The 26847-nt window shown below is 37.7% G+C and overlaps 1 protein-coding gene across 2 annotated transcripts in view; it reads right to left on the bottom strand.

Moving 5' to 3' along the window:
• The window catches only part of TBC1D23 (TBC1 domain family member 23), a 64256-nt gene that overhangs the window by 23473 nt on the left and 13936 nt on the right, over positions 1–26847 (bottom strand). For both annotated transcript variants that reach the window (XM_055259945.2, XM_055259946.2), the window contains exons 2-10: positions 22455–22566; positions 20349–20454; positions 18091–18295; positions 11182–11305; positions 6605–6729; positions 6468–6514; positions 5531–5634; positions 3772–3894; positions 2514–2606 (exon numbers count right to left, since the gene is read on the bottom strand). In XM_055259945.2, the coding sequence (XP_055115920.1) occupies positions 2514–2606; positions 3772–3894; positions 5531–5634; positions 6468–6514; positions 6605–6729; positions 11182–11305; positions 18091–18295; positions 20349–20454; positions 22455–22566 (1039 nt within the window). The remainder of the gene's footprint in view (positions 1–2513; positions 2607–3771; positions 3895–5530; positions 5635–6467; positions 6515–6604; positions 6730–11181; positions 11306–18090; positions 18296–20348; positions 20455–22454; positions 22567–26847) is intronic.

The raw sequence follows: 26847 nt of genomic DNA, 5'->3' as shown, positions 1-26847 counted from the left end.
CTTGTTTTTTCTTATATAACAGGTAGCAACAGTGTCCTTAGATATCAAGACCGAAAGAGTATAAAACTATAGATCAAAACAAGCTCTATTTTTTTAGTTTCCCCTTAGATGGTAAACCATGTGTTTCTTAGAGGACTGTCAGAAATAACGTTAAGAAGGCATTTGTTTATCAGCACTATTCCAGGTAATGGAGACACAAGGATGAAATATTCATTTCTTACCCTCAAGGAAACAAGTATGACAATAACTACAAAGATGTTTAAAAACTGTTTTAATGGAGATACACAAAAAGTATGGTGAAAAATAGAAAAATGGAGAGACCATATAGAAAAGCAATTTGTAAAAAACAAAAGCAAATATAAACAGCACACTCACAAAAAATAATGTTCAACCTCATCGGTAATTACAACTATTTTTCACTCATCACTCTGGTAAGATAAGAAAAGATTGATAATGTCCAGTAATGCCAATGGCATTCTCATTTAGAGTTCTGAAAGGTAAGAAGGTTCCACCATTTTTTTCTTTTTGAGATGGAATCTCCCTCTGTCACCCAGGCTGGAGTGCAGTGGTGCGATCTCGGCTCACCGCAACCTCCGCCTCCCAGGTTCAGGCAATTCTCCTACCTCAGCCTCCCGAGTAGCTGGGTTCCTCCTTTTTAAAGGGCAATACGGTAGTCTCTAGCAAAATGTATATATCCACACACCTCAACAAAACAATTTTACTTTTAAGAATCTATTTTACAGAAATATTTGCATAAGTTCACAAAATGTATAAAAAGATGTTAACTGCAGCATTATTACAAGAAAACAAAAAATAACCCACATATACATCAATCAGGCAATAAATTACAGTATACCTACATGTACCATGGACCACTATGCATCATTAGAAAGAATGTACTTAAATCAAAAGATCTCTTAGAAACTGTTATGTGAAAAGTCAAGTGGCAAAACAAAAAATATGTAAATAGATATTAAAAGTCTGGAAGATTAAGTAAGTTGATAATATTCTTTAAAATTTTTTAAAAATTCAAGCCGGGCATGGTGGCTCACGCCTGTAATCTCTGCACTTTGGGAGGCGGAGGTGGGCAGATCACTTGAAGCTGGGAGTTTGAGACCAGCCTGGCCAACATGAACCCCCCTCCTCTACTAAAAGTAAAAAAAATTAGCCAGACGTGGTGGTGCACACCTGCAGTCCCAGCTACTGTGGAGGCTGAGGGTGGAGAATCGCCAGAACCTGGGAGGCTGAGGTTGCAGTGAGCCAAGATCATACTACTGCACTCCAGCCTGAGTGGCAGAGTAGAAACTCTGTCTCAAAAAAAAAAAAAAAAAAAAAAAAAAATTAATTCAAGTATTTATGAATCACTTGAGTAAATTTTAAAAATAGCAATGAGAGAGGAATCAAGGAAGAGAAAGGCACAGAGTTCACCTACAGAATATGGATGAGCTAAGATGGCCTTTCTCACAACATCTGTTAGTTCTCCCTCAGTATTACCCAGGCCCTTTCACACACCCTTTCAGTCTCAGCATCAAATTTTTCAGACAAGTTGGGAAGGGGAAAGGTAGACTTAACATTTAGCTAAGAGGTTTCTTATCCCATTCCTGTGTTCCCCATCCCTGAGGCTTCAGTGATCCCAGAATGGCTTAAACGATGTTAGCCTCAATTCTACCAACGGCTCTGTGCATCTCTGACAATTATTTACTTTATCATTCTTCAAATTAAATGACCCAGGATAGTAGTTTTAATAACTAAGTACTTATATGCCAGATACTACCCTTATTAAATATTAGTTTATTATATGCATAAATACTCATGATTAAAAATGGCTCATACTATAAAGCCTACAGAATTCTTACTCAATTACAGTAAGAGCTGATATCCAAAGAGTACTTAGTAGGTGTAGTGCACTATGCTAAGTGCTCTACTAGGTAGCTCAAACTAAGTTCAGAATTTACTGACATAACAATGGTATGCAATAGTAAGCCATAGTGAGCATTGTTTTCAACTACCCTTTACGATGCCAAAAGGGTATCTGGGCCAGGCATGGTGGCTCACGCCTATAATCCCAACACTTTGGGAGGCTGAGGCAGGGGGATCACCTGAGGTCAGGAGTTCGAGACCAGCCTGGCCGACATGGTGAAAGCCCGTCTCTACTAAAAATACAAAAAACTAGCTGGGCCTGGTGGCGGGCACCTGTAATCCCAGCTTCTAGGGAGGGTGAGGCAGGAGAATAGCTTGAACCCAGGAGGCAGAAGTTGCAGTGAGCCGAGATCGCACCACTGCACTCCTGCCTGGGCAACAAGAGCGAAACAAACAAATAAACAAACAACAATAAAAACACAAAAGGGTATTTGGGTGAAAAGGAAACCTGACAGCAACACTTTTCTCATAAGGGCAGAGACTCCCTCCTTAAGCAGAAAGAAAAAATTCCCCAATCTGGGACCTATATATTTATTTACGAACTGAAGGAAAAAAAGTTACTTTAAGAATAATTAATCAGCATTTATACTAACCAGATCTGAATCTAAGTGGAAAGCAGTTGATAAATGCCCAGCATTATATTGTTCTGCAGGACGGCAATCCACCACAAAGAACCGGACTCCTTCCTAAAAGGGAAACAACATTTGACATACAGGAATTTCCCATGAGGTTCACATTGCACAACATAATATTCACGATTAACCAAAGGAAGGGAACAAGTTTATTGAAAAATGGATCTCTCATCGAATTGGGAGGACCTAGTTAGTATAGAAAATAACCCAAAGGTCTTAAATACTTTTATTTCTTTTAAACAGTTAAAATATTTTTCTTTTTTAGATGTTGTTCTTTACTGGAAAGTCTTAAAATACATAGAAGGAGAGTGTTTGAGCTATAAAACTAATTATAAAATGCTATATAGTTATAAACACAACTCTAGATATGCTATTCTTTTTTGCAAATAAATCTGCAAATTTATCAACAGCTCAATTCACATAAGAACTAAACATCTATTTCGTGTGGGGGGATGAAGGGAGAATGTTCTGAAATACCAGTTTCAACTAAAGAAGTTCACGTGGATCTCTTTAAACTGGATAACATGTTTTCATTTGTTTTTTAATATTAGTTTGAATAAGAAAAAAGTGAGATGCTTGTATTTTGAAAATTCTCAATAACCTGCGCAGATACAGTAAGAAATCCAACTAAGAAAGATCTACCATAAAAGGCTATTTTTCCATGTCCATTCCTTTCCTGCCCTCAACCTTGGAAAATACACTACACCTTCCAAATACACACCATGGTTAACTGCTGCACTACTAGTAATAAAGACCATATATTAAAAACATCATTGGTCAAACTGACTTATCAGATTTTCATGAAGAAAATTTCATTTTCACAATTCTCCTTTGCTATAAGTTGTATGGAACTAAACCATGTAATTCAATTAGCTGTAAACTACCAGAAACTGTTAAATGCTAAATTCACTCTTTTAAGTATTTTATACAATGCCACATTCAGTCGCTCTACTGAAATATGAAAAAAGATACGGCGATTTACAAAAACTGGTGTCAAGAATGTCAACAATAATTAATTATAGATAATTAAAACACCACACAAGCTGACAAGTTTTAAAATGACCCTCTGAACATAACATTTAACGTAATCATTCAAAAAGCCAAAAGAGCCACCTTGTTGCAGTAAATTGATTTTGTGGGAATCAATGAACAGGGAGGAAGTTGGTTCCTTGTATTTAAAACGAACAGTCCCCTAACAAACTGGGTTTCCTTTACTTACCCCTTGTAGCTGATTCGCTTGAAGGATCTCTGACACGGAGATGGCCAGACAAAGAGCCTGACTCAGATCTGCATCATCATCCTTAATTCCCAACAAAGTACTACCAAAGAGATGGTGATTATCCTGTTTGAAGGGAAATTTTTAAACATTATGAAAAAAAATCAAAATTTCTTCCTAAAAATATTCTTATTAAACTGTGATAAACGGTAAAATTACAATACTCGTGAGTTGTGATTTTTAAAACTTAATACTACATAATCTCATTTTATAGGCTAAGAACTACAAAAATGTCACATAAAGTCCCTGTCAGTGTTCACACAAAATGAAAGACTAAGAAAAATAAACACATTCTAAATAGCTATTTTCTATACTACATGTAGTTAATATTGAATTTTAAAAATGGTTACTTACAATTTTTCATATCTTAAAAACAAATAGGTGGCAGAAATCTATTGCATAAATGAGTTAAAATACTGATCCACAGCCTGCTCTAATTCACAATGTCTGAAGAATAAAAGGTGCAGCTCTTGAATGAGAAAAAAAATAAGACTTCTTTTTCATTCACTATTTTAAACTACTATCCTACCATCTGACTTATCCAGCATTGTTAAGAACTGAAGAGTTCTATATAAGAAAATTATTAAAATAGTTGAAATTGGTCCCTAGAAATAAAGTCTTTTTAAATTAGTTATTTTTGAGGGAAAATGATCTTAAAAGGTTTCCTTTGCCTGCTTTCTAAAACACAGTATACTAAACATAATTTAACTTTATCTTGACATTTCAGTGACACGATGAGTACCAACTAGAAATTATTACGGCAGAATGCTTTAAAAAAAAAAAAAAGACAATAATGCTCTCATGGGCACCTGAAGTCACATAGAAACCTGTCTGCTTTATAAACTTGTGCCTCTTCCACTATTAGCTTTTGCTTCTTAGAGTTTCATTTTTCAGGAGTTCACATCACTCATACTTCTAATCTGGTGTCCTTTATTAGGCCATCCGTCTGGTCTAAGGATCTAAGTCTTTATGGGGCCTAAATGACCTTTCTTTATAAGACAGCTCAGCATTACTAAGACTGTACAAGCCTGAACTCCAGAGAAAAGTGGCAAAACTCTACCTCCTCCACTGGATTACTACTGTAATATAATTTTTTTTTTTTTTTTTTTTTTTGAGACGGAGTCTTCGTTCTGTTGCCCAGGCTAGAGTGCAGCGGCACAATCTCAGCTCACTGCAAACTCCACCTCCTGGGTTCTCGCCATTCTCCTTCCTCAGCCTCCCGAGTAGCTGGGACTACAGGCGCCCACCACCACGCCTGGCTAATTTTTTGTATTTTTTTAGTAAAGAGAGGGTTTCACCATGTTAGCCAGGATGGTCTCGATCTCCTGACCTCGTGATCCACCCGCCTTGGCCTCCCAAAGTGCTGGGATTACAGGCGTGAGCCACCGCGCCCGGCCCTGTAATATAATTTTTAAAGTCAAGAAAGCACTAATTTAGAAAATATCTCACAGTCGATTTTCTTATGATAAGAAATAACAATAATCAGAAGAGAGGTAAGATGCTTTCTACTATCTTTTTAACTTGTCTGTTCCTCCACTAGGGAGGGTATTTACAGAGATGAAAAAAAAAAAATCACACAAAACTACAACACATAAAGAAACAGAAAAAACTGACGACTTATTTTAACTAAAGTGAATACAAAGTAATAAAACAATGTACAAAATATGAAATACAAAATAGTTGGTCATTTCTGGTCTTATACCTTCCTAAAAGAAGCCGGTGTTTTGCTGCAATAGTACTGAGCCAGAGAGAAAAGGTCTTCTATATCTTCTATATTCAGACTGGATGGAGTATTTTCCAAGAACTCTGAAATATTATAGACATAATATTTAGTAGTTTGTGAAAAATGCAAACATTAATATTGTTTATGTATCAGAGCTGAAATATCTTCATCATAAATACTATGCAAATGGAGTCTCAACAGTGGTGCTTTTACAATGACTTGTGGAAAAGTGGATTTCTCCAAATGAGCTGAAACTGTTAATGTAAATCTCTTGTTAGTGAAGGATGGTGTCAGGCAATCAAATCAAATTCATTAACCTTAATTAGAATTCTATGATTTATTTATTTAACAAACATTTATGAAGAAGTGCCAGGGCCCCTGAACATACAAAATATCTAAGAAATAGTTACTGACTTAAAGAACTTTGTCTTGTGTGAAAAAATAAAAATAAATCATTATAATATAGTAAGATAAACATTATTATACAGATAGCACAAAGTGCCAGGCAATATAGAGAGGAAGTAACTATCTCTATGTGGGGGATATGGTGGGGAGAATCCAAAAGGAGAACCAAGGTTTCACAATTGAAATATCATATAAACTGAGTATTGAAAGGTAAATTAAGGATGGGTAGGGAGGAACAGAGGAGGGCAATCTATTCGAACAGTGAAACTAAAGAAATAGTATATGGAAAAGAATGAAAGAGTGAACAAATATGAAAGAATGAATGAAGATGGCAAAATAAAGGAAAATAGTCTTTAAGGTCTGTACCTAGAGAGTGTTTATATAATCTGCGAGTTGAATACAGCCTCAGAGCTCTTCTAGACTAATTTCCTAAATTTATGAATGAGGAAACTGAGTAACTTACACAGACAAAGAGACCCAAAATGTTTTCACTACATGAAATGATACTTACGGATAACTTCTTCTTTGCTGTCTGACTCTTGTGTTAAAATAACTTCTCTGTAAAAGGGAATCAAATCAATTTGAGTTAAATATTAACAGAGCACCCTGAGAAAACAGGAACAAAAATCTAACCAACCAGATACTTACTTTGCATTAACAAGGATAATTAACATTAAGAAATAAATAAAAAATGGATCTGCTTGTTGTAGATATCCATCCCATATTGCCTGAGTGACTTCAATGGAACAGTAACATGCAAAAAGACTTCCAAGCTGTAATCAGGAAATGAAATGAGAGACATAAACCACTGGAGGTGACTTGTTCTCTTAAAAGTATTAAAGCAAATGAATAAGAAACATTACATCAAATTATCTGCACCTGATATTTAATGCGTACCTTAATCTTAGTGTATGAAATCCAAAGGCAAAACATGTGAATTCAAGGGACAATGGAGCCACTTATTAACTGTGTGACTTAGGACATGTCAACCTCTTTAAAACTTCCATTTTTACTTCTGTAAAAAAGAGGAATACTGCTACCCATCTTCTACTACTATTGTGAAAAGAATACCTAAAGTAACTAGCACATATCTTTGCCATAGCATAACTAGCATAATTATGGTCTGAGCTCCATAAGGGTAACTAAAATAATTACAATATAGTAACAGCACAGTATTTAAATTACAAGGTAATTGTGAGGATCAAACATGGTAATTTAAGAGCAGCTAATGAAACTTTAATCATAACATAAATATGAATTGCTCCCTTATACATCACTTGAAAGAGATTAGGCCATGCACAGTGGCTCACGCCTGCAAATCCAGCACTTTAGGAGGCCAAGGTGGGTGGATCATCTGAGGTCAGGAGTTTGCGACCAACCTGGCCAACATAGTGAAACCCTGTCTCTACTAAAAATACAAAAATTAGCCAGGCATCATGGCGCGTGTCTGTAGTCCGAGCTACTTGGGAGGCTGAGGCAGAAGAATCACTCGAACATGGGAGGCAGAGGTTGCAGTGAGAAGAGATCTCACCACTGCACTCCAGCCTGGGTGACAGAGTGAGACTCTGAAAAAAAAAAAAAAAAAAAAAAACCTAAACAACATTCATATCCTTCAATAGATTTCAGGAGCTAATAGTTGTTAATTTATAAGCAACTCTACAGCCCAACTGTGTTTTAGGTTGCATGAAGTAATATTTTTAGATCATTCAACTTTCATTAGATACATAAATAATTCCATCTAAAGGTTTCAATTTAAAACATTTTTAACGGCTAAAGAGAATTAACGGGAACACATATATTTAGTGCACTCTTTGTGCAATACTAAGCTAATACTAAACTATTATCACATATCATTAAAAATATCTCTTACTTAAATTCTCACAACAGGTGTGCAATACTAAGCTAATACTAAACTATTATCACGTATCATCAAAAAAATCTCTTACTTAAATTCTCACAACAGGCCTGGAAAGTAAACACATTCCTCCCCATTTTACAGGTGAGAAAGTAGATTTCAATTACTTTGAAATCTTGGATTACTTTACTTTCTCAAGCTCACAGAGCTAGTGAGTGGTGGTGGGAACAGAAAAAAGCCTGAGATTCCACAGCCCATGTACAGCTTTTAAAATACATAATGCTACTAATGTTTTTTGTGGTTGCTTTAAAAATTACGATTACAAACACAGATTAGAAAAGGTACATACAAACAGAATAGCAATATACAGTCATCTTTAAGCTCACTTAGCTCAGCTAAAGTTACCACTGCATTGCTCACAGTGGTTTAGGAATTACTTTTTAATTGTTTCTGACTTAAAGAACTTTGTCTTGTGTGAAAAAATAAAAATAAATCATTATCATTTTTAAGTATCATTATCATCTCATGATACTTAAAAAACTCTATTTCATCAACATGATACTAGTGGCAAGAGTAAACTATCTGAGGCCAGGCGCGGTGGCTCACGCCTGTAATCCCAGCACTTTGGGAGACTGAGGTGGGTGGATCACGAGGTCAGGAGATCAAGACCATCCTGGCTAACATGGTGAAACCCCGTCTTTAATAAAAATACAAAAATTAGCTGGGCATGGTGGCGGGCGCCTATAGTCCCAGCCACTCGGGAGGCTGAGGCAGGAAGAATGGTGTGAACCCAGGAGGCGGAGCTTGCAGTGAGCCGAGACTGTGCCACTGCACTCCAGCCTGGGCGAAAGAGCGAGACTCCATCTCACAAAAATAAATAAATAAATTAAATAAATAAATAAATAAATAAACAAACAAACAAACAATCTGGCATATCAGCTGAAGAGAAACCACTCAGTTTAAACCTCCAGCTACCAGCACGAATTCAGAGCTCTGGCATCAGAAATGGCATTTCCTAGGCAGAGAGACCTCTATTAATTATTAAAATGCTTACGAAAAATAGTTTACTACTTTAACATAAATAGGTAGATTCAGTGGCAACATATAAATCTCAGAGAAGCTACAGTTTTGACAAGACTAGGCTTGGCTCACACCTGTAATCCCAGCACTTTGGGAGGCCTGGGTGGGAGGATTGCTTGAGCCCAGGAGATCGAGACCAGCTCAGGCAATATGGTGAGACCTTGTCTCTACAAAAAAATTAAGACATTAGCCAAGTGTGGTGGTGCATGCCTGTAGTCCCAGCTACTCAGGAGGCTGAGGTGGGAGAATCACTTGAGCCCGGAAGGTGGAGCTTGCAGTGAGCCAAGACTGTGCCACTGCACTGCAGCCTGAGAGACCAGAGCAAGACCTCGTCTCAAAAACAAAAAAACTGACAAGACTGTGGCCAAGAGGGAATTAAAGAACAGGCTACTAAGGTTTGAGATTTAATGAGCCCAGAAGTGAAACCAGTTAGAATTCTCCAGTTACCCATTTCCTGATTGTTAACTCATCCTATCATCCTCTGAAGTAGGTACAATACTATTATTTCCATTTTGCAGATGAGGAATTGAAGCTCAGAGGCTGTCTTAGATCACACAGTTAATAACGGGAAGAAATGGGATTCTTCCTGAAGAAAAGTTAAGTAATACATAATAAAAGAATATGAATATATAGTCTCCTAGCACCCAATCACTGTTTTAGAAAGATCTCAAGTTAACCAGAAGAGCAGCAGTTAACCAGAAGTGTGGTCTGGGGACCTCCTAGAAGTCCCCAGGATTCTTTACAAAGGATCTGTAAGGTCAAAACTATTGTTACAAAAATATGTAGAATTTACCTGCCTTTTTCATATGTATTCCCTTGAAAATGAACAACAGAATTTTCCAACGGCTACATGATATGTGATATTATCACAGATTGAAATAAGGGCCAGGTGTGGTGGCTCAGGCCTGTAATCCCAGCACTTTGGGAGGCTGAAGAGAGTGGATCACCTGAGGTTAGGAGTTCGAGACCAGCCTGGCTATCGTGGTGAAACCCCGTCTTTACTAAAATTATAAAAATTAGCCGGGCAAGGTGGCCGGCACCTGTAATCCAAGCTACTTGGGAGGCTGAGGCCGAAGACTCGCTTGAACCTGGGAGGCGGAGGTTGCAGTGAGGCAAGATTGCGCCACGGCACTCCAGCCTAGGCGATAAGAGTGAAACTCCGTCTCCAAAAAAAAAAAAAAAAAAAAAAAGAAAAGAAAAAAAAAGCAGACATGATAATCCATCTTTGATATAGCCAAACATTAATGAGATTTGCAAAAATATAAAACAATCCCATTACTCTAATTTTCTTTTGGAAAATAGTTGTTTATTTTAAAATAGGCTATTTATATCAACATGTAATAAATTTATAATTACTTTTAAATAAAATAATAAACATTTAAAATTCCTTAATTTTTTTTTTTTTTTTTTGAGACAGAGTCTCACTCTGTTGCCCAGGCTGGAGTGCAACGGTGCGATCTCGGCTCACTGCAACCTCTGCCTCCCAGGTTCAAGTGATTCTCCTGCTTCAGCCTCCCGAGTAGCTGGGGTTACAGGTACATGCCACCACACCCAACTAATTTTTGTATTTTTAGTAGAGACGGGTTTCGCCATGTTGGCCAGACTGGTATCAAACTTCTGACATCAAGTGATCTGCCTTCCTTAGCCTCCCAAGGTGCTGGGATTACAGCCGTGAGCCACTGCGCCTAGTCTAGTTTTAACAACTTCTCAATATAATACATATGGATTATCAACAAATTTTAAGAGTGTAAAGGGTCCCGACACCAAAAGGTTTGAGGACCACTGACCTAAAGTAAGACTTCCCATTGAAAATACAAATACAGAATGATAGAGCACTGAGTTATACTTTATATTCTTTTATATTAACCATTTGATAACCTTAAGTCATTTTCCTTGTGACTGTATACCAATTCTTATACACACCACCAACAATTTAAACAAAGTTCTCAATTGAACTGATATATGTATCATATATTACATGTATATATTCATATTTATTACATATATGTAAATATTAGTTGTAATATTTATTTGTAATTAGTTGTAAATAGTTACATTTACACATACATGTAAAACAATAAAAGTAAACTTCATATCAAATAATCTGAACTAACACAAGTGAAGAGCAAAAAAAGTTATTTTGAAATGCCAGTAATTTTACCCCTTTGGTTTAAACAGTAATGATCTATAATTAGGGCTTTTCTTTCTCTTCCTTGAAAAAAAAACCCACCTAACTATAGCTTTATATAAATCTATTTTTCATTAAATGTTCCTACTTTCACTTTATTACCCAGTTGAGTGCATAGGAGTCTGGAGTAATTTTCTTTGTATCAAGGTAAGAACAAAGCTCAGGCTCATGGTATTGGATGAGCAACCTGAAGAGATGAAATGGTCTCCCTTTCTGGGAACAATCCCTAGAAGACAAGAGAAGCAAATTTTTTTTTGCATTAATAGATCAAAAATAATCACATCAGTAACCAATCTTCCTGCTATACCCTCCACAGTATTCACTGGAAGCCTATCTGACAGTAGCAGGCAGAGGTTTCCTGCTAATACCTTTTTCAATGTCCCTGACTTGACAAAAGTTGTAGAAACAGTAGGTCTAAAGCCACTCTAGGGACATTCTCACAGGTGAACCCAGGCAGCACTTCAGTGACAGAACTACAGGGATCACTGAAAACAAATTTAGGTTATTTTGATAAGGCTGGGATCCCAAAAGGAGGTCTGGAGAGTCCTTCCTTCTCTGCCAAAAAAGAGGAACTTCTAGAAACTAGGCTTCAGGTTAGCTCCACAGTTTATATACTCAATTAGGAATGTCCTTTAGCAAAGTACAAGTCTGAAATGGGCAGGTGAACATTTCAGAAATAATGGCCTTAAAAACTGTTGAAGTGGCCCAAGTACCAACTCCTCAGAGCAAATTCCAGAAGGTGCCAAAATACTCATCTTGTTCAATAACTGTCCTACTTCAAAGGGTTATTGTGAGAGCAAAATAGAAAAATTGAATCTGAATGTTGTTTTACAGTAAAAGGCACCAAACATATACATTAACATTTTTATCTAAAGCCTTTTTAAAAACAAATATTATCTTTTCCTGTCAGAGACTTCAAAAGTAGAAAGAAGGTATTCTACTTATTACCTGGGTGGTGAAATAATCTGTACACCAAACCCCCGTAACACACAATTTACCTATATAACAAACCTGCACACGTACCCCTAAACCTAGAATAAAAGTTAGAAATAATAACAAAGCACCTACAGATGCATTTTGGGCCATGGATTTCCTACAGTTTCTAGTCATCATCTCAGGAAGCATCTCAGCCTGCTCAGCTCTAAGAAGACTCCTCTGCCACGGGTCACAGTAGCCACTCACAGCCTTGATCTGAAAAGTACTGTCCCTCTACCCAGGCACCCAAGCATCTGAGCCCAGAGATGAGAAACCCTTGGAGCAGGTCCAGATGTGGTCCATGAACTAGACTCACTCCTCAGGAAGTATAGTTACTTCCTCCTTCCACGCTCAGTCCCTGATCTCAAATTCAGAAGCCTTATCTTCTAATTCCCACATAAGCAGCACTCTTAGAAAATCTTTCGAGCCCAGAGGATTTGTTAGATACTATTATGTTCACATTAGTTCATTTTCTTGTGTCCATGTTTGTGATAACTCAAACAGAATACTTCATGGAAAAAAACTCTTAAAAGATACCAGATTTTTGGTAGTAGATCTTACTGGATATAGGGAGATAATTACATGTTTTTTGGGGGTTTTTTTTTTGTTTTTTTTTTAAGACAGGGTCTAGCTCTGTCACTCAGGTTGGAGTGCAGTGGTGTGATCTCAGCTCACTGCAACCTCTTTGCGTCCTGGGCTCAAACCACCCTCCCACCTCAGCCTCCCAAGCAGCTGGGACTACAGGTACATGCCACCATGCCCAGGCAATTTTTGTATTTTTGGTAGAGACAGGGTTTCTTCATGTTGCCCGGGCTGGTCTCGAACTCCTGGGCTCAAGCGATCCTCCCTCCTTGGCCTCGCAAATCGCTGGGATTACAGGCATGAGCCACCATGCTGGGCCAGAGGTAGTTACTTTTTAACCCGTGCAGTTAAAAACAAAAAGCAATACTGCAAACACAGTTACTTCCAGACAGTTTGGTTAAAGTATGGTGTTACTGTTAACAAGATGCTAACTCAATCTTCAGTTAGACCAGTAGGCTTCACTAATTCCTCAATTCTATAAATTTACTCCATTCAGCTTTTGTGCTGAGATACATTCTACTATTACAAGGGAAGGAGGCAAGAATGTATCTAATGAATCAGCAAAAACTTATAAACAGGTCAAAGCACAGGCCATCATAATAAAAGTCAACTATTTATTGAGGAAATACCCTGTGCCAGACAATGTAATAAGCATTTTACAAAGTTATTTCATTTTATCTTACATTTTATCAAACAATCCTATAAAATCTAGACCCAATTTACAGATGAGAAAACTGAGGCTCAACTGAAGTCAGGTAGCTCACTGAAGGTAAAATAGCTAGGAAGTGATGGAGCTAAGACTTGTATACAGAAATGGGACATTAAGTCATTATGCCATACTGCCCCCTTCCATATCTAATTCAATATTTCAACAAGTGGTATTTTTGTAGGGGTACCATCTCTAAAAAAGCAAGCTGTAAAGAAAATGAAGTAAAAGGCCTCATGTAAAAAAGTCAATGAAATGAATGACACAGTTTTTTTTAATTTTTAATTTTTTTTTTTTTTTTTAGACAGGGTCTCACTGTTGCCCAGGCTGGAGTGTGTGTACTGGCAGGATCATGGCTCACTTCAGCCTCGACCTCCCTGGGCTCAGGTGATCCTCCCCTCTTAGCCTCCTGAGTAGTTGGGACTCCAGATGCATGCCTTCATGCCTGGCTAATTAAAAAAATTTTTTTTGTAGGATCAGGGTCTCACTATGTTGCCTCGACTGGTCTCAAACTCCTGGGGTCAAGTGATGTACTTGCCCTGGCCTCCCAAAGTGGCTGGGATTACAGGTGTGAGTCACTGCACCTGGCCTCACAGTTTTAACATGACAGCATTAATAAGGAATGTTTTAAGCAGGGCAGAGTGGCATGTACATGTAGTCCCAGCTATTCAGGAGGCTGAGGCGGGAGGATCACTTGAGACCATGTTTTCAAGACCAGCCTAGACAACATAGTAAGATCTTGTTATCAAAAAAGAAAAAAAAAATGTTTTACAATGTAATTTAAAGGGAATAATAAAAAATCATTTCTAAGATATAAGATGTGAGGTCAATGTCAGGATTTGTATGACTCTCAGTCTATCACTTTTTGATACCGCAGGTGGAAGGAAGTTTTACAGAGAAGGCCCCAGGTTGGCAATTCAGGTGCCCAGACACAGAACTAGATTCATACTGGCAAGATTACCTCCTCCTTAGTCTTAATACTTTACTGCATAAATGCAAGGCAAAAGAATGCTAAGGCAGAACACACAGTGAGTAGGGGCATACACTATAGAAACAATTGCCTAGTTCATGATCTCATCTTCTGAAAAAGTGGGGCATGTCTGGGAATCAGCAATTGCAACAGCATCTATTCATTTAACAACTGTATACTGCAAAGTTGCTCTCACGTACAAGGCACTGTGCTTGACGGGATTCTGCCATCTTATATGTGAAACTGTAATAAGAAGATATGCTAGTGGTAAAACCCAGTCTCTACTAAAAATACAAAAATTAGCCTGGTGATAGTGGCATGTACCTGTAAACCCAGCTACTTGGGAGGCTGAAGCAGGAGAATTGCCTGAGCTTAAGAGATGGAGGTTGCAGTGAGCCGAGATCCTGCCACTCCACTCCAGTCTGGGCGACAGAGTGAGACCCTATCTCAAAAAAAGAAGAAAAAAAGGCTGGGCGCGGTGGCTTGCGCCTGTAATCTCAGCACTTTGGGAGGCCAAAGGGGGCGGATCACTTGGTCAGAAGTTTGAGACCAGTTTGGCCAATGGTAAAACCCCATCTCTACTAAAAACACAAAAATTAGCCGGGTGTCGTGGCACACGCCTGTGATTCCAGCTACTCGGGGGCTGAAGCAGGAGAATCGCTTGAACCTGGGAGGCAGAGGTTGCAGTGAGCCAAGATCACGCCACTGCATGCCAGCCTGGCAACAGAGCGAGACTCTGTCTAAATGAATAAATAAATAATAAAAAGAAGATGATACGTTAGGGTGGGAGTGGTGGCTCACGCCTGTAATCCCAACACTTTGGGAGGTCGAGTTGGGCGGATCCCTTGAGGTCAGAAGTTCAAGACCAGCCTGGCCAATGGTGAAACCCCATCTCTATTAAAAACACAAAAATTAGCTAGGTATGGTGGCACATCCCTGTGATTCCAGCTACTCAGGAGGCTGAGGTATGAGAATCGCTTGAATCCAGGAGGCAGAGATTGCAGTGGGCTGAGACTGTGCCACTGCACTCCAGCTTGGATGACAAAGAGAGACTCTGTCTCCAAAAAAAAAAAAAAAAAAAAGGAGGTATGTTAAAATGGAGTTCTAGCAGCATTCTGTGGGGCTCAGGGTTCTTTCCAGGGCTATTAATGCTGACCCTGGCTGAAGGACTGTTCCATATGGAAGTCATGGAAGCAATAACTAGAGAAACCCGACAACACAGTATGTTATAAAGCATAATGCAAAAGTCTTTCCCCTCTGTTCCTAACTACCATCACCACCACTCTCCAGAGGCAAAGCTGGGACATCTTGTCTCTTGCTATTGCTAGCTCTGTTAGAGCAAGAGGTGGCCATGAGAAGTGCTACAATATAGGCAGTTGAGAGACCTAGTACAACAAAATGACTCCTAAATATGAATTCAAGTCTTGGCTCTGCCATGACCTTAGCCTTGTTTTCTGGTATCTTTAAGTCTGTTTTCCTTACATAAAGCAGTATGGCTTCAAGGTAGCACAGAGGTTCTCCATCCTGGTGCCCATCAGAATCACCTGGAGAGATTTAAAAATATCTATACCTATGCTCTTTGCAGTCCACTTATATTTGAAATTCTAAAGGCTTATTGTGGAAAAATAGGAGTGCAAAAGATTTATTGGAAAAAAAAACAAACCCTAGGGACCAGTATGTTTTAAAAGTACTTTGGGTAAAGAGTCATTTCTCCAAAGAAGAAATACAAATTGCCAATAAACACATAAAAAGATGCTCAACATCATTAGCCATTAGGGAAATGCAAGTCAACAACCATAATGAGGTATCACTTCACACTCACTAGGATGGGCTATAATCAAAAAGACAAATGTTGATGAGGATGTGAAGAAGCTGGGATCTCCACTGACTGTTGGTGAGGACATATGATGCAGCTGCTATGGAAAAATCCAGCAATTCCAGAAAAGGTTAAACATAATTACCATATGGTCCAGCAATTCCCCTTGTAGGCACATATCCCAGAAGTGAAAATACATGTCTACACAAAAACTTGTATATGAACGTTCACAGCTTCATACTCATAATAGTAAAAATGTGAAAACGATCCAAATATCCGTCAACTGATGAATAGGTAAATAAAATGTGGTATATGCATATAATAAAAAATTATTTGTCAAAAAAGAAATGAAATATGATATATGATACAATATGAACCTAGAAAACATAATGCTAAACATTAAAGGCAGTCACAAAAACATATAAGGTATGATTCCTTATATACAGAATCATACCAATCATTCCCCCCATTTTGGGGGAAAATGGAGAGTTGACTACTAACAGGAAGGTGATTTCTTTTTGGGGTGATAAAATGTTCTAAAATTGGTTGCGGTTATGGCTGTACAACTCTGTGACTATAATTAAAACCAGTGAATTGTACATATTAAAATGGTGAATTTTATGGAATACAAATTATATCTCAATAAAGTCATTATTTAAAAAAAGAAAAAGTGCCTCAGTTGATTCTAACAAGCAACCAGGGTAGAGAACCATACAAAACACTTATACCTCATACAGTGTGGTATCACATAGAAAGTAAAAAATAAGAGTCAGTTAACTATCAAGGTCCAGATCAGTGGTTCTCCACCTTGGCTACACACTGAAAATTAATTAGTAAGCTCTAAACAAACTGATGCCTAGGTCCCATCACCAAGAGATTTTGATTTAATTACTCATGTATGCAAATACTCATTAGGATTTTTAAGAGCTCCCCCAATAGTTCTAATGTGCATTCAAGGTTGTACAGCCAAGCCACTAGTCTAGACTATGTCTAAAGTTTCTTTTGGTACTAAAATTCTAACTATCTGATCTATTGCACTGGGAACTACAACAATTCTTTCTGGCCTCATGAGTGCTGCCCACCACCAGGACCCCCACCACAGCCCCTATCACAACCACCTGCACATCTGTCTGGTCTCAATTTAAATGCCGCTTACCATGGGAAAGCCATCCCTGACCTCCAGGGTAAGTTAGGTCGCCCCCATTATACATCCCCATAGCACTCTATATTTCACCTTTCTAACATTCAGCACGCTTCAATTTACTTGTTCAATGCCTATATTTCTAGGACTTCCTTCCAAGCTCAATAAGGTAGCATCCCAGAAATTTTACTTTTCACTTGGACACTGTAATATTTTTATTTTAGAGGCAAATAAATTAAAATAGGGATACCACCAAATAAACTGGAAGAATTATATAAACTCTAGAAATTTTTAATTTTTAAATTCTTTTTTAAAAATAAATTTCTGTGCATTATACAACATGTTATATAAAACACACACATACTAAAATGGTTACTACTGTGGAACAAAATAATGCACCTATCATCTCACATTCCCACTTTCCCCTCTGTGGCAAAAGCAGCTATAATCTACTTATTTAGCAAAACTCTTCAATATAATAGACTATTCTTAACTAGAGTCCCCACATTGTATATTAGGTCTTTCAACTTGTTCATCACACCTATTTGCTATTTTGTATCCTTTTGACCTAGATCTCCCCACTTCCCTCCCCAACTCCAACCCCAGTATAACCACTGTTTCAGAAGTATACATTTTTAACTAAAGAATCTTTTAAAAAATGTTTATAACCACAAAAATAAAATAACAATTATGGATCAAACAACCTTCAAAATTATTTGAACCTTTTACTTTACCGCCGAAGTAAATCTAGCAACTTTAGCTCAAAGCAAACCAGACCTGTATTCGCTTTTAAAAACTACAATAACTAAATCATATTTTACCTGGGAATGTACTTATTCATTATGGCATAAAAGCAGTTGTATAAATCGCTGCGTGGCAGTTGAAGATGCACCAATGGTTTCAGTAGATGTATCCAGCTAAGGGATGTGCTATATTTAATGTTACGTGATTTACAATAAAAGGTAATTACAGATTCAATATCCAAAAGTAATTCTGCTGCCTTCTCCTCTGGCACTGAAAGCTGGTCTAGAAAATAAATGTTAAAAATAAAGTTATCAAGGGCCTTTTAGAGGCTGTTATTGGACATAACACTTGTTTACAAATATATAATACTACATTAGTGCATTTAGAGAAAGACAAAGTGAAACTACATGAAAGTACATTTTCCCTTATACTTATTTTAACAATCATTGGTTCACAGATCCAAAACCCAAGGAAAACACACAGTCAAAACTCTTTATAACAGCCTTTTCGTTTGTTTGTTTGTTCTGAGACGGAGTTTAGCTCGTCACCCAGGCTGGAGTGCAATGGCACGATATCGGCTCACTGCAACCTTCACCTCCCGATTTCAAGCGATTCTTCTGCCTTAGCCTCCCGAGTAGCCGGGATTACAGGCAAGCACCACCACACTCAACTAATTTTTGTGCTTTTAGTAGAGACAGGGTTTCACCATGTTGGCCAGGCTGGTCTCGAACTCCTGACCTCAGGTGATCTGCCTGCCTTGGCCTCCCAAAGTGCTGGGATTACAGGCATGAGCCACTGTGCCTGGCCTTCTAACAGTCTTTTAACTTTAAGACAGTTGTTTAAAGAAAATTAAGAATAACAGTTTCACTTAAGCATGTTTTCTTACCTAGTCCATTGAGAGAGAAGGGAAAGAAACAGAAGACTTCTATACATTCAGTATTTACTAAACATTAGCACTTAGTAATACCTGACCTATATATATGTCAAACATAAGAATGGCCAATCTGGCCGGGCGCGGTGGCTCACGCCTGTAATCCCAGCACTTTGGAAGGCCGAGGCAGGCGGATCACGAGGTCAGGAGATCGAGACCATCCTGGCTAACACAGTGAAACCCTGTCTCTACTAAAAACACAAAAAAATTAGCCGGGCGCGGTGGCGGGCGCCTGTAGTCCCAGCTATTCGGGAGGCTGAGGCAGGAGAATGGCGTGAACCCGGGAGGCAGAGCTTGCAGTGAGCAGACATCGAGCCACTGCACTCCAGCCTGGGCGACAGAGCCAGACTCCATCTCCAAAAAAAAAAAAAAAAAAAAAAAAAAGAATGGCCAATCTGAATTAAAGGGATAGGTAAAGATAGGCATAGCCCATATTCCTGGGAAGCAAAAGTGTTTTCTAAACAGATTATCACCTACTCCATGATGGGCAGCTGTTGCTATAACTTTGGCAAGAGGGAAAGGAATTCATTCTCCACTACCAAATTCTTTCTTTTGTCCACATCAGCAATAATGTTTCTGCTGTGCTTACCACACATAGGCCTATCAAGCCAATAATTTAACTAAGATATGATGGAAAGAGAAACAAAAATACAATGAACTAGAGATGAATTTAAAAGAAGTATAAACTAAATTGATCCACACTGTGAATTGAAATAGATGTTGTGGGGTGACTGGAAACCTATTCAATCACAATTTATAGTAGTTTCTCTACAGCAGTCCACAAACTATGATTTATAGATAAATTTTTGGAACAAAGCTCCCCTTTGAGGGCTGCATACAATCATACAGATCTTTAATTATACAAAAATCAAATTTAAGACTACAACAAACCCATAAATGTACATGAAAAATCTAACATATAATGCAAAAGAAACAGTAAAAACTAGGTTATCTTTTTTGTTTCTTTGAGATAGAGTCTCACTCTGTGCCCAGGCTGGAGTGCACAGCCTCCTGTGTTCAAGCAATCTCCTGCCTCAGCCTCCCAAATAGCTGGGACTACAGGCGCCCACCACCACACCTAGCTAATTTTTGTATTTTTTAGTAGAGACAGGATTTTGCCATGTTGGCCAGGCTGGTCTCGAACTCTTGACCTCAAGTGATCTGTCTGCCTCAGCCTCCCAAAGTGCTGGGATTCAGGCGTGAGTCACTGCACCCAGTCAAAACTAGGCTCCCTTAAAATTAATAGACAATATTTCATAAGAATTTCCAAAGAAAAGTTCTAAAGCTATTTACAAGCCTTTTTCAAATTCTGAAATTATAAGTAGATTATTCTGAAGAGTGATTCCTCAAACCAAAAATTATTTCCAAAATTTAACTCTGCTTGAAAGTGATTATTAAGCTTACCAATAAACTGCAGGCAATCTTTGTGAATAGTGTTCTGTTCTGGCAAGTCTAAAATACCATCCCATGATGCCAAACTATCACCTTTTCCTGCAACATTCAGAGCAATCTGGAAGAAAGATTTAAAAAGTGACTAGCTTCATATGTTATTCCTCATTTTTGGAAAATATGCTGTAATAATTAAAGGCCTGAATTTAAAAATAATAACAAAGGTTACGATTAAGGTATCCGTACTCCACCAAAAGTTGAGTATTTAGTCATGTCACAACCAGCAGAATTATTTTAAATCCTCCTACATTAGATATTTCTTCATGTTGATTTAGTGAATACAATAAACTACCCAAAATATTTATATATTTAGATATGTAAATTTACACAATCAATTTTTGTGTTTTTTAATGTAAAAACAACAGAATGTACTGGCAAAGAAAAAGTACATCTGTGACATGTACATTTTAAAATCATACAGAAGTATACTTAATAAATTGAGAAAATGTTTTTGCTGTTTTGTAAAGTTTTTTTTTTAAATGTAAAATAAACTTTATTGATTTAAAGAATCTTAAGTGACATCCAAATGCAACAGGTAGGCCTACTAGAATTCAAATTTAAACAAATCACCCATAAAAACACATGTATGAGACAACTGGAGAAATTATTTTATGATATTAAGGAATTACCAGTCTTTTTTTTTTTTTTTTTTTTTGAGACTAAGTCTCGCTCTGTTGCTCAGGCTGGAGCATAGTGGCACGATCTTGGCTCAATGCAACCTCTCCGCCTCCTGGGTTCAAGTGATTCTCCTGCCTCAGCCTCCCAAGTAGCTGATACTACAGGCACCTACCACCATGCCCAGCTAATTTTTGTATTTTTAGTAGAGATGGGGATTCACCATGTTGGCCAGGCTGGTCTCAAACTCCTAACCTCAGGTGATCCACCTGCCTCAGCCTCCCAAAGTGCTGGGATTACAGGTGTGAGCCATTGCACCCAGCCAGGAATTACCATTCTTTTAAATGTTTCAGACTTTTAGTATGCTAGCAAGAATTTGCTTTAAAACAATCCAGTGAGTCGGGTGGGGAGGAAAGGATGAGGATACTAATCAAACAACATTGGCTAAATGTTGATACCAGTGAAAGCTGGGTTATGGGCACATGGGAGTTCATTATACAAGTTCTACATTTTTGCATGTGCTTAAACTTCTATAATAAAATGTTCAGAATGCTGTGTACAGTTTTAATTCCATTTCTGTTACATATGTGTGTAGGGCAAAAAGGTAAAAAGGTAAGCACCAAGACCTTATCTGTTTTACCAATAGGTGGTAGGTAACAGATTTTTATTTTATCCTTTGTGGTTGTTATGCTGTATATATTTCCACAAATATATGTATTTCTTTTGTAATCATAACAATACCTTAATTCAAAATTTTAAAAAATAATAATACACACTCACTGGAGAATAGTTGAATAGAGGAAAACAAAGGGAAAATCTCCTATAACCCAACAGCCAGAGGCATACTTCCTTTTTTTTTTTTAACATTGCTATGATCATTCTGTATCTGCAAATATACATCCTATTTTACTCACTGATTGTATCTTGTTTCAAGAAACAATTTTCATAAACACCACTTCTTTTTGTTTGTTTGTTTTTGAGATGGAGTCTCACTTTGTCACTCAGGCTGGAGTGCAGTGGCGCTATCTCGGCTCACTGTAGCCTCGCCTCCTGGGTTCAAGCGATTCTCTTGCCTCAGCCTCTTGGTAGAGATGGGGTTTCACCATGTTGGCCAGGCGGGTCTTGAACTCCTGACCTCAGGTGATCCGCCTGCCTCAAGCTCCCAAACTGTTGGGATTACAGGCATGAGCCATTGCGCCTGGCCCCATAAACACCATTTCTAATGGCTACAAAAGCATATATTACATTCCAAAATCTAAGCCATTATTGTTAAATATACCAAACACTACAGAAACACACATTTTAATAAGCTGCTGTTTGATGAATCTAGATGTGGCATGCTCATAAGATAATAAAGTTTTCTGCAACTAAGACAGCTGAAGCAACAAACTTTTAAAAATATTATTCTTCAGTGATTACATTTTATTCATTTTAGTTTCTAGTTACCTTCCAAACTTTGGCCCTCAGATCAGCAGGCAGTGGTCTTCCTTGAATTATATTTCTCAAAGTTTCAAGATCACAACCTCCTGCTTCCAGAGCTTCTTCAAGATCTTTTTCCCTAAAAAACAAGTCCTATTTATTAAAATAAACTTTACCTCATACTTTTTCTTATTCAAGATTCATTTATAAGCATGGCCTATTAAAGGCTTGTCTAAGAAACAAAAGTTCTCAGCAACCAAAATGTAATGCCAAGACATACACAGCATGTTTTCTTGGTGGGAAATCTCAGGCTTCATACAGTCAACTTAACTCTTATTTTACCCTTATTTTGGTTGTCTTTTCCTAGATTAGAGAAATTTAAAGAGGAGATGGGGCAAGCTGGCTGACAGCACTGTGAAGTCATTGTAATAACAGTATTCCCGGTGGTGGTAATGACTTTACATAGCAACTATGTGTCGGGCACTTTACATAGCAACTATGTGTGGGGCACTATTTCAACATTTTATGTGTTCTTTTTAATCCTCATAACAATCCCTATGAGGTAGGTTACATCACTGACCCCACGTACAGATGCAAAAATGGAGGCAAAGAAGGGTTATAGACATTTAGGGGACAACTGAAGAAATAACTTTATTGGTATTAAAAAGTTACTATTCTTTTAGGTGTTTACCAGTATGATGGTATAGGGTCACATGTCATATTATGGTCACATGTCATATCAGCAGTAGAGCCAGGATTCAAATTTTAACAGTCTGGTTCCTGAATTCGTGTTCTTAACATTATGCTCAATTCAGCCAAGAATTCAAAACACTGCAGCCTGAGACTATTTAGTAAATTACTATATCAATATCATGCCTAGAGCAGTGCCTAGCCTACAGTAAGTATTAAATAAATGTTAGAGGGAAAAAAGGATCTATTGGTATATTAAAGCAAAAGAATAATATCACATCATCAAGTAAATTACCAAGCAGTTTTGTTCAGTCTACGATGTTTAAGGAGAAAAGCATTAATTTCATTTCATTTGTATAAGGTAAAAATAATTAAAAGGATACTTTTACAAAAGTATACATTGTTTTCTAGCCAGAAAATAACCAGTTAAATTATCAACTCCGGCTGGGCGCAGTGGCTCACGCCTGTAATCCCAGCACTTTGGGAGGCCAAGGTGGGTGGATCACAAGGTCAGGAGTTCAAGACCAGCCTGGCCAAGATGGTGAAACCCTGTCTCTACTAAAAACACAAAAAATTAGCTGGGTGTGGTGGCAGGTGCCTGTAATCCCAGCTACTTGGCAGGCTGAGGCAGACAATTGCTTGAACCTGGGAGGCAGAGGTTGCAGTGGGCCAAGATTGTGCTACTGCACTCCAGCCTGGGTGACAGAGCGAGACTCCATCTCAAAAAAAAAAAAAAAAAAAAAAAACCAAAACAATCAATTCCTTCAGAATTTTCAAAAACTGAGGTTTCAGTCATTGTTTATAATTTCAGCATACATTAAAAATCTGTACAAAATTTTAAAAGCTTCATAACCTGGACAATTTGTAACATTCTTTGAAGCAACCTAAAAGGCAGGTCATCTCACTAGGATCAGGAAATCAGGATTTTTGTCCCAGTTTTGTGGTTCTGAAGAAAATAAATTACTCCCACTCTTCATTTTTTTCACTAAGACAACGAAAACCTCCCCACTGATAGGCATCTAAGAATATTAATTTAAATGTATAAATTTCATAAAGTGTTGCTCTCCTAAAGAGGAATTAAATGAAAATGTAATCACTTAGGATCATACTCAACAGAAAAGTAGTCATCGAATTTGAAAGGTTCCTTGACAAAGCTACTACAAATTCATATGAACAGAAGATAACTAGTAAGCACACAAGAAACATTTAGTTCTTTTGCTATATGGTCACCAAAGTGTTGGAAGGGAGAGGTAGAGAAAAAGATTTCAAGTCTACTGTTGAGAGACAGTTCAGGTCTATAGCTGATAAAAACTGGGGTTTATCTATTCTCTTCTGGCCAAAATGTATAAGGCAGACTGTTAGTAACCATGAAACAAAGAAAATGTAATGGCATCTTTGGTGAATAAATACCATATATTTCAATGGTCAAATGTATCAAATAATGAGGGACTAAAAACACTACTTACTGGGATGAAACTATTTTACTAGATGAAGAATTAGAATTGTTCACTTTTTAGTGCAAAATCCTTTTCTTTTTGAAGTAACTTTGCCAAATCCCTTACTATTCCAGAGAACCAGCTTGTATTTTGTTGCAAAATGCCCAATCCTCAAAGTACTTTTTAAATCACAATAATGTACAAGCACATCTCTGTTGATACAGCTGCTGTTGGAGTCTTTGATGCTGTCCCCAGGGAACCACAAATGTGCTCTCCAGCAGTACAACCATGAGCAAGCGCTCCTTTGAAGACCAGAAAATGCTACACCTTAAGTAGTAAAAGATACTTCTTACAAGCCTAAATAATTAAAAGTAACATTATTTTCTGAACAAGGCATCCAAAAGTACAGTTACTAGACCTTCAACAATATAAATGTGCTTATAAAGGTAGTAAAGAGCTGAAAATTGTTAAGGTAAATAATTCATAGAAGGATCAATCAGAGATAAGAATTCTGTAGCATTTAGCTCTCAAATATAATTCCTCTTCCCCTAAACCAAGTCTCTACTTTTAAACAAGTAATACAATTCTAACATACAAAAGCAAAATCCATGTCCGGTGTGGTATATGAGTGGGTGGGCTGTGTTTCGTTCAGTCTTCTTTGATTACCAGCAGCTTCTCACTGACCTTACCAATTAAATATTGGTACAGTTACACTGGACATCCAGACAAGGTTTTAAAACAGAAAAGTACAGGCTTTGTCCATTTATTCTAGATAGTATAAAAAATAAGCAAAATTATCTCCTTTGCTCAGAAAGTTCAGGACAGACCAAATCCAATGGTTCTGAAGTTGGAAGGAAGGAGAAACTCACCTCCTGACTCTGTGACTTTGAAACTATTAACACGTGTTGGTATAATACTACAGGTTCCTGTCATGATCTATCAATAGCATTATTTTCAAAACCTAAATAAAACATAACAGAATTTGCCCTCACCTGATGTTGTGTGGTAAAATCACCTAATCTAAGCATTGTAGCCCAAGTTGCTTCAGAACTACAGCGAGGCAAACAATGTCACTGGATTTATATGGAATTAGTTTAATATTTATACTCAAGCTAGCAAATGAATTGGATTTTTCTTCTTTAGCCAAATGGTGAATAACATATGGAAGCATTTGCACAATGTATGGGAGAAGGAAGCATGAATTTTCAAGCACTAGCAAATTTAATATGCATTTCCAAATGCTTCTATGATTAACAAATTCATTATTAGAAATTTTGTAATTTTCTGAATAAACCATATTGAATCATACTAAAATTATGATTTTTAAAAGCAATTGGATTACATATATTGTGTTCCTAAAATTAAAAATATTATAGGAAATCTCCCACTAGGAAAAAATGACTATATACTGACATTTTTCTAAATTCGGTTTTCCTCCCAACCATGTTCTAAAAATTTATTTTCCCCATCATTTCAAAATTTATGAAAACTGTTTAAATGTACACACATGGCCGGGCGCGGTGGCTCACGCCTGTAATCCCAGCACTTTGGGAGGCCGAGGCGGGCAGATCACGAGGTCAGGAGATCGAGACCATCCTGGCTAACACAGTGAAACCCCGTCTCTACTAAAAATACAAAAAATTAGCCGGGCGTGGTGGCGGGCGCCTGTAGTCCCAGCTACTCAGGAGGCTGAGGCAGGAGAATGGCGTGAACCCCGGGGGGCGGAGCCTGCAGTGAGCCGAGATCGCGCCACTGCACTCCAGCCTGGGCGACAGCGAGACTCTGTCTCAAAAAAAAAAACAAAAACAAATGTACACACACTCTCGCCAAACAGGGCATGAAAACAAGAAACAAGACTTAGTTCATCTCTTTTTTTTTTTTTTTTTAACAAGTATCTTTCGGCACTTGAAGAAACCCCATACCCATTAGCAGTCACTCGCCATTCCTCCCCACCAGCACCTCCTACCCTGACCCGTCTTTGCCAACCACTGATTTACTTTCTGTCTCTACGTATTTACCAATTCTGGATATTTCATATAACTGGAATCATATAATGTGTGGCCTTTATGCCTGGCTTCATTTAGCATAACATTTCAACATCTATCCATAATGTAGCATGTATCAGTACATGCCTTTCATTGCCAAATAATAGTCCATTGTACATGAATATACCATATTTTACTTATCGATCCACCATATAATAGGCTTTTGAGTTGTTTCAACTTTTTGGTTATTATAATTATCTTCATTTTGAACATAAGTATCAGTAGTTCAACTGGTTAAGTGTATGATAC

Source organism: Symphalangus syndactylus, chromosome 21 (genome assembly GCF_028878055.3).
Source record: "Symphalangus syndactylus isolate Jambi chromosome 21, NHGRI_mSymSyn1-v2.1_pri, whole genome shotgun sequence".
NCBI classification, from domain to species: domain Eukaryota; kingdom Metazoa; phylum Chordata; class Mammalia; order Primates; family Hylobatidae; genus Symphalangus; species Symphalangus syndactylus.
Note: the sequence above shows the minus strand (reverse complement) of the source record. Positions and strands in the feature narration are given on the sequence as shown.